Source organism: Eleginops maclovinus, chromosome 16 (assembly GCF_036324505.1).
Source record: "Eleginops maclovinus isolate JMC-PN-2008 ecotype Puerto Natales chromosome 16, JC_Emac_rtc_rv5, whole genome shotgun sequence".
Lineage (NCBI taxonomy): Eukaryota > Metazoa > Chordata > Actinopteri > Perciformes > Eleginopidae > Eleginops > Eleginops maclovinus.
This window is the reverse complement of record NC_086364.1, coordinates 431,175-444,689: the sequence shown is the minus strand read 5'-3', so window position 1 is coordinate 444,689 and position 13,515 is coordinate 431,175. Positions and strand designations below refer to the sequence as shown.

The 13,515-nt window shown below is 40.4% G+C and overlaps 1 protein-coding gene across 1 annotated transcript; it reads left to right on the top strand.

Annotated features, from left to right (window-relative positions):
* Positions 1-80: 80 nt before the first annotated feature.
* On the top strand, positions 81-5,512 carry LOC134878584 (transient receptor potential cation channel subfamily M member 4-like). Its single transcript, XM_063904722.1, has 8 exons — positions 81-213; positions 1,459-1,633; positions 2,183-2,348; positions 2,477-2,658; positions 3,720-3,852; positions 4,105-4,177; positions 4,932-5,025; positions 5,287-5,512. Exons 1-8 carry the CDS (start codon positions 82-84, stop codon positions 5,316-5,318), a joined length of 987 nt encoding a protein of 328 aa, XP_063760792.1. The 5' UTR covers position 81; the 3' UTR covers positions 5,319-5,512.
* The last annotated feature ends 8,003 nt before the right edge of the window (positions 5,513-13,515 follow it).

Below are 13,515 nucleotides of genomic sequence, written 5' to 3'. Positions count from 1 at the left end.
AGTCCAAATTTTTTTTTTTGGTTTAATTTTTTTCAAAAATTATTTTACAAATTTTTCGGACTGACCATTTTGTTTTCCAGAATGTTTCCTGGGTCGTATAATTTTGGCCGAGCTGTGATGGCCATCGATTTTATGGTCTTCACTCTACGTCTCATCCACATCTTTGCCATCCACAAACAGCTTGGGCCCAAGATCATCATTGTTGGCAAAATGGTGTGTGGACACACACTCATAAAACAACATATGGGCAACACACAACTGAATGATAACACAATGTGGAACAGAAACATCAGTCATGAGTCAAAATGTGTTCAACAGAAAGTTAGGGTGCCTCGAAGGAACCGCCCCCCCACAGACTTTGTTGTGTACACATTGCAACATTAAAGATATTATAAGAAATCCATCAGAATCAGTATCAAAAGTCTTAAGGGGCCAAGAAGAGACAGGACTAAGCTAGATTTTTAAAGTTATCCAAACAAAAAAACAACGACAAGTTGCCAACTCTTTTCTTCCAGCATTAGCTTCAAACGTTAGCTCTAAATCAGGGGTGTCCAATCTTCGGCCCCTATTAAAATATATAACACAGTATAAATTCAGTCAATTAAAGTTAAAACATTTTCTAACAAATCTAAGTTGATTAGAAAAAAGCCCATTAACTTATTAACATAACACGATTGAAATATACCCTTCATATTTCCCCTTATTAATTCAGTTTTAAGGAATGAGTTGCCAACAGAATAAAATAAACCCTTCGCAGAGCTGCTTTTTTTTTCTTAAAGCATTTTCAAGTATCAAGCATCATATATATCATATATATATGATGTGAAAATATAGCTCGCCTCTAGTGAGGGGTGTTTTTCTGTATGTGGCCCTCTGTTAAAAAAGTTTGGATACCCCTGCTCTAAATCTATTGAGAAAGTCAAGAAGTTGCAATAATTATAGCCAGTCCCTTCCTCTCTGCCTCCAAAGCACTCAACATGATCTTTGTGAGTACAAACAACAACCTAGCAGGGTGTGGAACACAGCAGTTAGTGATGAGTGAAGGAGGTCAGCCGTACTAACTCAATTATTGGACGGACTATTTACTGTCCCACACCAGCCAGAGATACCAGAATGGTTTTGTTAGAGCATAAAACTGGCATATTGTTTTCATAAATCACTACGAAAACAAGTCAATGATCCATAGGCTGGTCGCAATGCATTTTTGTTCTTATATAGTAAATGACATCTGTGTCCTCTTAAGGTAGCTTTACCTAAATCAGTGGTTTAACTGGTTCAGATGTGCTATAGGTGATGGTAAGGTCCTGCAATGCTACCTGAACCATGTTTTAAGAATTCACAAATGTTGATAAGACACAAATGCAACCAACATTGAAACATATACTCTCTTGTATTTTATCCCAATCATGGTCACATGTCATTAAAAAGGATCAATGATTTCTCCTTGCTTCCCCTCAGATGAAGGACGTTTTCTTCTTCCTTTTTTTTTTGGCTGTGTGGCTCATGGCTTATGGAGTGGCCAATCAGACACTTCTGTACTCGTATGATCCGCGCCCCGACTGGATTTTCCGCAGAGTGTTCTACAGACCCTACCTGCATATTTTTGGACAAATACCCATACATGAAATGGATAGTGAGTGGCTCAGTCTCTATTTCACCGGTCAAAGTCTTTACAGATAAGCATGACCTTTAAACACAAAATAAGGGTTTCTTAAGATGCCCCTTTTGGACTCATTAAAAAAAAAGAGAGTCTGGGTGGGATTCGGAAAGGACCACGGGTCGGGAATCGAACCCGGGTCGCCGGCATACGGTGCAGGTGCCCCAGCCAGTTGCGCCACGGCTGGGGCCATCTTTGTACTCATTTAGCAATTTGCAAGGGGAATATATTTTCTACAGAAAATCCATTCACTTACAAATCCTACTGCTTACACATTCAAATAAAGTGGATCGTTTCTTCACTCACTCACTCACTCACTCACTCACTCACTCACTCACTCACTCACTCACTCACTCACTCACTCACTCACTCACTCACTCACTCACTCACTCACTCACTCACTCACTCACATCTATAAATAGACCTTCAACAGCTATTGTTAAAATGGGAGGTTACCCTTTTAAAGTGCATGTACTGTAAATGTGCTGCATAGATCCTCACATATTGTTTTGGTCTTCCATCTAGCTGATAAACTGCTAGAAGTGAACTGTACAAACAACATCACACGGATTGAAGCCGGTGAGGAGCCCTGCCTGAGCTCCTATGCCAATTGGCTGGTGGTCATCCTCCTGGTCATCTACCTGCTGTTCACCAACATCGTATTGGTCAACCTGCTCATCGCAATGTTCAGGTACTCCGGCATTCACAATCATTTGTTTCAGTTCCAGGTCTTCTGATGTATATATCGAACATGAGAGAGTTGTACTGTGTGTAATCTGAATCCTCTGGATTCACATGATGATATTTCAATGTCTGCAGCTACACCTTCTCCAAGGTGCAGGAGCGCAGTGACACCTACTGGAAGTTTCAGCGCTACAATCTGATTGTGGAGTACCACTCAAGGCCCTGCCTGGCTCCACCTTTCATTATCATCTCACACCTCCACCTTTTCATCAAGAGATACATCCGCCACATCCCCTCAGTCAAAAGGAAACACTTTGGTGAGAGGTAGCAAGTACATTATGTAGAGAGAAGATGAGTGAGTGAGAATTAAGCAGGGGAAGCAGTGAGTAATAACAAAGGGAAAACTGTTCATGTATGGTACTGCGTGGGTCAGGAATTTACTAGAAGTGTTTGGTACATTTTAAGAGGACCTGGAGCGGTGTCATGAGGTTTGATCAAAGTCATAACGGTCACTTTATAGCCTATACAGAGCAGAGTTCCGTCATGTATTTAAAAAAGCCAGGAGCTCAGATAACTAGAACGAATAGAACAGAAGCCTGCATCCCCACAATGGAAGGAGCCAGTTGAGGGGGTTTAGGCATCTGTCTTCACAGGGCAAAGCACATGTTCCCATTTTGCTAACTGTCCTCTTTTGGTAGAGAATCCTAATGGTTATCTACACTCATGTCTCAGCCATTCCAGAATTGGAGGACTTTTAGACAGCAATCTTTGGAAAAACTAACCCTTTATTTTATTTTTTAAATCTCTATTTATTTGAGAAACACAGGTAGTAAACCATCACAAAAATGGATTCTGCCAGCTCAGCCATCAACGGAACATATCTAGATATTTTATTTGTTGCTTTTCAGCAACTCTAACTATAATTGAAACACAGTTGAGTTTATTGAGTCAATGGTTAAGAAAAAGCGTACATTGTTGCAACCTTAACATGCTTAGGCCACCTGGTGCCAATAATGAAAAAGGCAATTCATATTCTGGGAAATACAGTAATACATTTACTTAAACTCTGTAACTGTAATTGCTCTAATTATATACTTACATATTTAACTTAAGAAAGATAACCTTTAAAATTATTTGTCTTATTCTGATAATGTGAGGAACAGAGTGCCACACTATTTTAAATATGAAGAGAGAACTGAGCTTTGGTCGCCCTATGGCTGTACCACATGGCTTGATGATGTCATTTCTGTCATGTGACAGTTTCTTAACTTCCTCTGCCAAACTTAATATGTTTCGGAAACAGAGTTGCGCGTATGTTGATTGAAACACCTTCGCTTTTTTATTTTTCCATCATTCAAGTCACATTCTCTCTCCCCAGTTCTAGAGCTGCAGGGCAGGAAGGCCAGTTGCCTCAATACATGGGAGGCTATTCAGAAAGAAAACCTGCTCTCAGCTCAGAACAAGCGTCAGAGAGAGAGTGACTCAGCACGACTGAAACGTACATCTCTGAAGTAAGTTTCCTCTGCTGTGAGTATGAGCCATTTCAAAATAAAAACTGACCAGTCATCATACAGACAATTCTGTAGCAATACATGTCACTGACAGTCATACATCTTTTGAAAGATTAATTTAAAGTGGCTTACAACTCGTACTGTAAAGGTGACTGAACTAAGCTGATCCTAGACAGATATTCTGTCAGAGGTTTATAAAAGTGTGTGTGTGTGTGTGTGTGTGTGTGTGTGTGTGTGTGTGTGTGTGTGTAGGGTTGACAGTGTGCTGAAGCAGATGGCAGAGATCCGAGACCACGACCGAAGGTTGCAGCTGCTGGAGACTGAGGTCAGCAGAGCCTCACACACACGGAGGAAGTCCTCAGCCTGATATGTGCCAGTGCATTACTGACACACAGTCTTTGTAGTGACTTTAGAGCTTTGTCTATCAAACAATTTATCCCAGTAAGATGCTTCTTCAGCCCAGAGACACTGAATATTTCACAAGTTGTCGATCTGCAGCTCCAGATCATTGCTGCTATTTTTATTTTTTACTGTCCTTAAATCCTGCTACACAGCTTGTTCAGAATCAGAATACCTTTATTCATTAATAACATTTACATTCTTACAGCAAAAGTGAAGATAGAGAGCAAGACATAAAAGACAATTAGATGCACGCACAATATATGAAATGTTAAAGTTATCCAATTACAAGTTGCATTCGTAGATTTTAGATATTGGATATCTTTAGATAATGTCATTCTAAGTGTTAAATGGTTCTGCCACACAACTGACAGACATTGACCAGCAGCTGTGTTCTAATCACAATCAGGATTATATTTGAATGGATAACATTAACAAACTTGCCTAGTAAAATGTATGTGTATGATCTTTGCATGTATATTGATCGGCGTCTGTTGTAGAGAGAGAGAGAGAGAGAGAGAGAGAGAGAGAGAGAGAGAGAGAGAGAGAGAGAGAGAGAGAGAGAGAGAGAGAGAGAGAGAGAGAGAGAGAGAGAGAGAGAGAGAGAGAGAGAGAGAGAGAGAGAGGTTTCCCTGCAGCTGTCACTCTGCCTGCTCAGCACTCTTCCTCTCTTTCTGCAGCTGGAGTACTGCTGCAGCGCTCTCTGCTGGATGACAGATGCTCTGTCTCAGAGTACTCTCATAAATGCCGGCCGCCCCCCCCCGCTGCTCCGAGGTAGAAACACTGACTAACGAACCATTGGTTTTCAGCAGTCTATTGGCACTGGCAACTTCATTAAGTCACATGCTCCAAAAGGTTTCAAATTCAGATTCGGTGATAAGTAAGAAATAATTGAAGAGAAGTGCATCATATCATTACTAACTGTTGTTTGAATGAGCGGCATGTGTACACAAATATTCATATTCCAGAGGTGTTGATTTCGTTTTGTTGAAGGATAATTTTTGGGATGAATAATATATGTTTCTTCTTTTGTAGATCTGACACCTGTCTCCACACTGACTCCTTGATCTCCAGGATCAATATCACACACACACACACACACACACACACACACACACACACACACACACACACACACACACACACACACACACACACACACACACACACACACATTTAAACATTGTCATACTTTTACTGTTGATTTCGGATGTATGTTTGAGATTTTAAATATGATAAACGGTAAGCTGAGTTAAAAGCATCCTGTTTTTGTTTCTTTTTTTGCAACAGTGCTGCCATGAATAGCTTTTTGCTATAGTGGCTTTGGTCACAAAGTCTAAAATAAGGAAATCTTATTTTTAGAAAAGTTAAAGGTCTAATATTAAACCCAGATGAGACCAGAGAGCTTTGTTAATATGTTTTCTAAGTCAATTAAATGAGACAATCAACATTTATGAGATCAAATGCTGTTACTGTTACTTGATATCTGGTTAGGGAAGATGCTGCCTGTGATGTGAATGAGGTGCTGTGACCAGATCCAGCTCGGCAGCAAGATGCAGGAAGCTCCTTTTTTTGCATTTGCTTTATTTGATGGAGGGCATATTTTATTTATTCACAGTAACTGTAAGATAAGATAAGATAAGATAAGATGTACCTTTATTAATCCCTGTGGAGAAATTCAGCAGTTTAGCAGCAACAGAATAAGAGTGAAAAACAGGACAGTGTGGTTCACACTGGATAATAAAAATTAAATAAAATGATTAAAATGATGTACAGGTAAGTATCTGTTAAAACAAAAAACGGAATTAAGGATGTATATGTGTGTGTATGTAAATATATATATATATATATATATATATTAGTGCTGTCAAACGATTAAAAAATGTTATCGAGTTAATTACAATAACAGGTTGTGATTAATCACGATTAATCACAAATTTAAAATACTAGTATTTACTTGTATTTTTGGGGGGAGATAAAACAAATACATCATGTGTGGTGTTGGAATAAAGAAATGCATGACAAACTGGTTAGAGGAATCTGCCTGCCAAAGAAAACAGTCTCTCACATGGCACTGTTGAGGCAGGTGTAGCCAAGTACCTCTGTGCAATATGGGCCAGCTTACCATGAGCACCTGTCTGTGCCGCCCACCACTGTAGTGGACATGCCTCTATGCCGACACTGGGCTCTGCTTTATACCTGTCTACAGTGTTGTCTGTGGACAGTGCCTAATCATCAGACTCTGACTCTGACCCTATCACTAGGAGGGCCATCTGTGTTTGAAATGTCTGACTATTTTACGGCACTTGGCTAAAGCGCCGTCAAACCCGCTGTCACGGAGAGACACTGTGATTACCCTCTGTATAATGTGCTCGAATGGTTGACTCCTTGCTGCCGCGATCATATTGCGCGCGCTGTCTGTTCCTATAAAAAACTGACTAGCACATGCTTCTGCAAAATGCCTTTCCTCTTTTCACCACACCTAAAGCGAACGAGTGCAGTTGCCATTTGTCATCGATTAGGTGTGCTGTTACACCGAGGTAGTTAGGGTTGCTTACTGATGTCCAGTCGTCTCCAGTCAGTGCAATAAATGTAGCTTGTGCCAACTGCTCCGCTTTCTTTGCCTTTTCGCTGCCAAACAATTCATGAATTCTTGTGATAATACTTCCCCTAGCAGGTGGCTTGTATGATGGGTCATCTGAAGCGATCTGGATAATACCTTGAAGCCCCTGGTCTTCAACGATGTTGATGGGCCTGCAGTGAACGGGGATCCATTTAGCGATAGCATTGGTTAGCTTAGTTGTTGTCGCTTTGTTGACAGACTTGCCCTTGCTGCACTCTGCCAGTGTAGTTTGGCGAACACGGCTTGATGCTGTCTCATTGCTAGCATCTTTGCTAGCATCAGCAAAGATGTGCTTTGCCCGAAGATGGTACTTCAGGCTTGTTGTGCTTCGGTGGAAAGACAGTTCATCACTGCAATATGTGCACACAACTTTGGTTTTATCTAAACTTCCGTCTGGAAGCTTTTTAAAACGAAATGTACCGTTAAGCACACCAGGGAACGCCTCCTCAGTCATTGTGTTATCTGTGTTTGTGACGCCTTTCAGTAATTCAGCCAGGTAAAAATGCACTCTGGAATTACGGTAGGAAGTTGGGGTCAAACTTGATAATATGATTCATTTGCGTTATTTTTTTTTTAACGCGTTATGGTTTCAAGATTAATCGCGGGTGTTAACGCGTTAATGTTGAAAGCCCTAATATGTATGTGTATCTGCATGTGCTGTGCATGCATATTTCTCTGGTTTTGTTTCAACAGTAAATATGTGTTTCTGCACATATTTCTGTACACTTTAACAGTGTGCAGTTGGTTGGACAAAAATCCAACTGGATTTTTGGCGCGATCAGCTCATTCCCCTCACCTGGTGTCCCCAGCCCGTCCCCTCACCTGCCACATATTCCTTCATTAGCTCCACAGTATATACCCCCTGACTCTCACGGGTGCTCTGTCAGATTGCCTTGTGTGTTTTGTGCTTGCGAGCATTTCCTTTCATATTTCCCTAGTTATCTGTTCTGCCTGGTTATAACCCTGCCTGCCTGATTTTGGACTTGAGTTTCCATCCAACTCCACCCGACTAAAAAACAGGTTTTTCCACCAGGCTGTCAGGAGGCTGAACTCTCTCGACTCCCTCCCTAGTCTCCCACTGCCCTCATTGGACCTAGGGTACGGTCGAATTGTCAACAAATCAGCTCCTATCGTTTATTCCTATCCATTAATCCTTGACCTCTGCGTGAAAGGTCACGGGGATTAAGGAATAGTGGATAGGAGAATTCAAAAGGACTTAGGAAAAGACGACCGGGCATCAAGAGAATCCATCTGCACTATTATCCAACGTGTTTATGATGCTCCAGCGGACGTTATTAATGAGCGTCTGCTATGGGGAACTACAGTTCTCTGTACAGGACTACTGAAAGACTCTAGAGACTCTGCAACATGCTCTGATGGTGTTGCTTATGCTTTGTGAACAAGGACAACAGAGAGATATATATTCTTCATTACCAAGTTTGGAATTGAAATAAAAAAGGACACCCTCACCCTCCACACGTATTAACCCACATGAATCCCAATATGTATGATTATATGAAATATTTTAAAATAAATACAAATGTGTTTATTATAAACTAGTTATGCTTTAACCTTCTTCTATATTTTTGTACAAAGTATCACTTCTTCATCAATAACTGTCACATGTTCAAATCATATCCCGTTTGTACTAACCACTAACTTTGTAACATTTATATTATATATATATATATAATATATATAATATATATATATATATATATATATATATATATATTATATTATATATATATATATAATATAATATATTATATATAATATAATATTATCTAAAGTTTAAAAAAGAACATCAACTCTTTCATATTTTTGAATGAATCAGATCACATTTGTATTAATCACTAAATCTGAAGCTTTTTAACAAAACAAAAAAATCTGTTACACTTTTTGAACAAATTGTTTTTCACATTTTTGTCCAATATTTGAGTTTACCGTTGCCATGGTGTTTCACTGATAACATCTGTTATCTCTTTCTTTTCCTGTAAATGTCTGTTAGTGGGAAGTCTGGCATTGCATGCTGTCCACTAGTGTACTGTAATCTGGGGTATAATTTGACATTGTGTGTGTGTGTGTGTGTGAGGACACCGGGACTGACTGTTAATTCTTCTACCAGCTATATTACACTTTGTTAGCTATTTTATGTTCATGTTAATACTTAAACGGCAGTCGGACCTTGCTGTCTACCTGATGTGTACATGTGTGAGGCAGAGGTGGGACCAAGTCATTGTTTTGCAAGTCACAAGTTAGTCTCAAGTCTTTGGTTTCAAGTCCCGGGTCAAGTCCCGAGTCAAGACAAGCAAGTCCCGAGTCAAGTCCCAAGTCAAGACCGACAAGTCTCAAGTAGAGTCCCAAGTCCTACCTTTTGAGTTTCAAGTCCTTTCGAGTCCTTTTAACAACGGAGACATAATATTTACACAAATCATGTATGCTTTTAAGATCTGTATATATTTATCAAACCAACAATATAGTTCAAAGACATTTGAAATAAACAAAGGCAAATGTAATTTCCACAGAAAGTGCTGACATTGTATTTCCATTGCTTATTGCACTATAACTGTCTCAAAAGATCCTTATTTTTGCAAAACACTCTTCACCTTAAAACTTAAATATAGCCTTGAACTAAAAAACATGTCTTCACCCTCAAACAGGTATTTGGAGGATCACAAAACAGTTGAATGTAACTTTTCCAAATGTGTTACCACTTTCTATGTCAGGGCCCTATGCTGCATTTGCATTTGCAAAAGATCAAATTGGCCAAAAGTCTGTCAGTCATTTGTGCACGATGGGGACGTTGTATGATGCCACCATGGCTGAAAACTCGCTCCACTGGAGCACTAGAGGCAGGCACTGCCAAGACTCTGGTGGCCACTCGGAAGAGTGAAGGAAGAGACTTCATGTTCAGTGCCCAGAACAAAAGGGCCTTCTGTCCTTCGGCTGTGTCTAGGTAGTGACTTAACTGTAGTGCTAGAGTGGTCCCAACATCCTTCTTCTGCCTCTTACGGTATGCAGCAAACAGCCCTTCTCCATGTCCAAGGTCCTCTTGCTCTTCTTCATCAACCAGAGGCACAGGTTGCTCAGTCTCTGCAGTATCTTGCAGGATCCATTCTGGAAAAACATTTAACAGCAGAAACAAAAGAGCCCTTATTACCATTGGTGTTGGTGATACAGTGTTAGACTGAAGAAAGCAATTATTGATGCGGTCAATAAGATCAGACTACGACAAAAAAAGTTGCATTGAAGTCAATAATATTTGCCTTTAACTTGTTGTGCCACCTCTGCCTTGATCTCACGATTGACCAGTACATGGTGCTCCCCCCACAGCAGAGAAAAGGCCGGATCCAAGGCGGCTGCTTTGAGGTAGACTGGGTCTGAAAAGGGGGCAGTGATCCCATCTTGAGTCCCGGCCATTTTCACGTTAATGAAGATCCCGAGAAATCTTTGGTTCAGGGATGCCTGGAGACTTCCGACCAGGCCGCTCAGGAAACGAACTTGAGGCTTCAGCTTCTCAAGGTGATGATTGAGGGACAAGACGGATGGAACAACTGCACTGATTGTGACGACCTTCTCTCCCTGTGTCAAATCAGTTGCTTCTCCAAACGGCTTCAAGATGTCCACCAACTCCTTCAACAGATTCCACTCTTGTGGTGTGAATGACAACTCCTTATGCCCAGCCTTTTCTAGAATGGCACAGAGCTTTAGATGATCACAATGGAGAACTGCCTTTACTTGCCTCAGTGTTGAGTTCCATCTTGTGTTGACTGCAGCAGGGATGCCTTTCTGTTCCCCAAATTCACTATCAAACACATCTTTGAATGTTGTGCTTGTGTGCAGCAATGAGCTAAGTTTTGATAGCTTGGAAAGAGAAGGACATCCCACTTTTGTTTCTTTCAAACCGTCTCCCACCACCAGCTGAAGAGTATGCACAAAACACTGCAGGTGCTGTTTCTTTGACACAGCAGCATCTACCGTTTGCTGTTCTTCCAGGGTTAAGTCACACCAGAGATCAGGGTCATCATGATGATCTCTGTCATCATCCTCTTGTTCACTGGGGAAGCACACAGTGAATGCCTTTCGCATGTTAGCAGCATTGTCACTAATAATGTAATCCAATTTATCTTTGATGTTGTATTCATCGCATATTGACTCAAATTGGTCACAGATTCGTTCAGCTGTGTGTGAGCCTTTGAAGCGATTGCAGGCCAAGAGATTTGTATTTAGCTGTATCCTCTCTTTAGCTGTCTCTTTCTATATCCATTGGACAGTGACACCAAGGAATCCCCTCATCTTTCGGTCAGACCAAATGTCCACAGTGACTGAAACATGCTCAGTGTTGCTCAATTGAGTTTTTAATCTTGAACGTCTCTCCCCAGCGAGGCTCTCTGTTTTTGATGTCAACGTTCTGCGCCACACTGGGCTTTATTTACTGTCAATTACTGTCAGAAAGTGCCGAAAACTCTTGTGTTCTACAATAGACAGGGGAAGGTTGCAATCAATAATCAAGTTGGACAGTATTGCGTTGGTGATAGCCTTCTGCTGTGGATGCTATAATGCGCTACACGACTTTCCAAGAATTGTGAGATTGAAGGCTGTTGTGGTTCATCTATGATGCTTCTACTCACCTGGTATTCTTCAAATCTGTAACAGGTAAGCATATAATAAAGAGAGTTTCATCCTCCGATTCTAATTGTAATTCTAAAACAGATGTCAGAAAGTCCCTTATAGCCACACATAAATTGCATTTGAAACTATCTCCTCATATATCAATGCTAACATTGTGTTAATATTTATTTTTGTATTATTATCAATTGTATTGTATACCGTAAGATTGTGTTTGTTTGAACATTACATTGATAAAATACATTTCCATTTTCAGTGTACACTTACTATATTAATTTATATTTTTCCTGCTTTACCTTGCCATCAAGCAGCCCTTTCCGACAGGAAACTGAAGTATGCTTGTTAATTCCCTCTCTCCAGCACACCTGATTCCATTGGCAAAAACAGCAATTTTACCTGCATCACACAGAAATTGCTGGTCTACTGCTGGCTCAATGATTAAGTTTAATTGTGCTATTCTATGTCTTCGTTAATAGTTCAGCTTTGTTGTGATTTACCTAAATTACATAAACGACCTCAATGAGGCAGCAGTAGACTAGCAACTCCTTTGTGCTGCAAAGTAAAATAGCCAATTTTGTCAATGGAATCTGGTGTGCTGGAGAGAGTGAGATATACTTAGTTTTCCTATTGGAAAAAATCGTCAGGCAGCAAGCTAAAATGGTCCACATCTTTATGATATAAAGTACACTAAACTGACCTTGATTTGATTAGGCTTGCTTTAGTTTTGCTGCTGGCAGCAGTCTACTGTGTCAGTCCACTGACTCGCAGCTAAGTACATACAAACTCGCTTCAGAAAATCCTAAACTATCCTTTTACAATATGAGTATGGACAAGTTCACTATTTTGCACTTTGAGCCCCATTTCTGGTTTGCCTAGGATGAAATAGTGTGTTTGACACCGACATTTTAACGATTGGTCCCCCATGCTTCATGTATGGGCATTCATAAAGCGGTCCTTAAATCAACCTTTTAACGTTCGTTGTCAAAGATGTGCAACTCACCGAGTGGTCAATGGTTAGTGGTGATGCCCCAAAACGAGTGTCTTAGCGAAATACAGTTTCTGTCGTGTTTAATTTGCCATTTTGTATTCCAAATATCAAGCGGAAGTTAATAGCCTACTCGGTGAGGTAGGCTATCTGAAAACATAGCTAGTTCCACAATAGCAAATAACACGGATGGAAACCAAATATTTTGCCGATATATTTTTTTAAAACAACTACGACCACCACTTACCACTCGGTGAGTTGCTCATCCTTGAAAACTAATGTTTAGTGTTGTTTTAATGCCTGTAGCCAACCATTCTGAAGCAGGGGGTGATTCTAAATTAGCCAAAAGCTGGAGACTGGACCAATCGTCAACATTTCTATTTCATCCAAGACGACCCAGAAAGGGGGCTCAAAGTGCAAAATAGTGATCCATTAATCCATTAATGAACCCACAGGAGATTAGCGTGTTCGTAAGCCAGGGGTGCCCAACCTTTTTTGAACCAAGATCTACTTTGAAAGTTGATAGTGTGTCGAGATCTACCAAGCCATATCGAAAGCCATAGCGTAGCCACAATTAATTGTGCACCTATATAATAACAACATTTTTTGACACAAAGATCAAGTTTTAACAATAATAATACATTTATTGAAGTAAATGAGCAAAGAATGAGCACAAGTAGGCTTAGGACTGGCCCGTAAAAACACAACAACATACAACCCAATTAATACAATGCCTAATTTAAGTTGGAAAAGTAGTTCTCTACCTTAGTGGGACTTCTGGCACTGAGAGGAGGAAGCTAGTCTCTCATAGTCCGGACAGTAGGAGCGCCAGGCGTAAGCCGGCCGCAAGGTGGTCATCAGTCATGGTGGATCTGTATTTTGACTTAATGATTTTCATATGTGAGGTTGGGGTACTTCTCTTTCTGCATTAGATTCCAGAATTGGACATTTGACATTCTGACAAGATGCTTTGCACTTGATCATCATAACGTGCACTCTCTAGCTCCTCACCGTCTTTGCCATG

Bases quoted from the DNA above. Each gene is read 5' to 3' on its own strand.
- LOC134878584 (XM_063904722.1), top strand. From the start codon at position 82: ATGTTTCCTGGGTCGTATAATTTTGGCCGAGCTGTGATGGCCATCGAT. The intron at 4,178-4,931 runs GTCAGCAGAGCC...CTCTTTCTGCAG, and splicing joins TGCAGCTGCTGGAGACTGAG to CTGGAGTACTGCTGCAGCGC. The intron at 5,026-5,286 runs GTAGAAACACTG...CTTCTTTTGTAG, and splicing joins CCCCCCCCCGCTGCTCCGAG to ATCTGACACCTGTCTCCACA.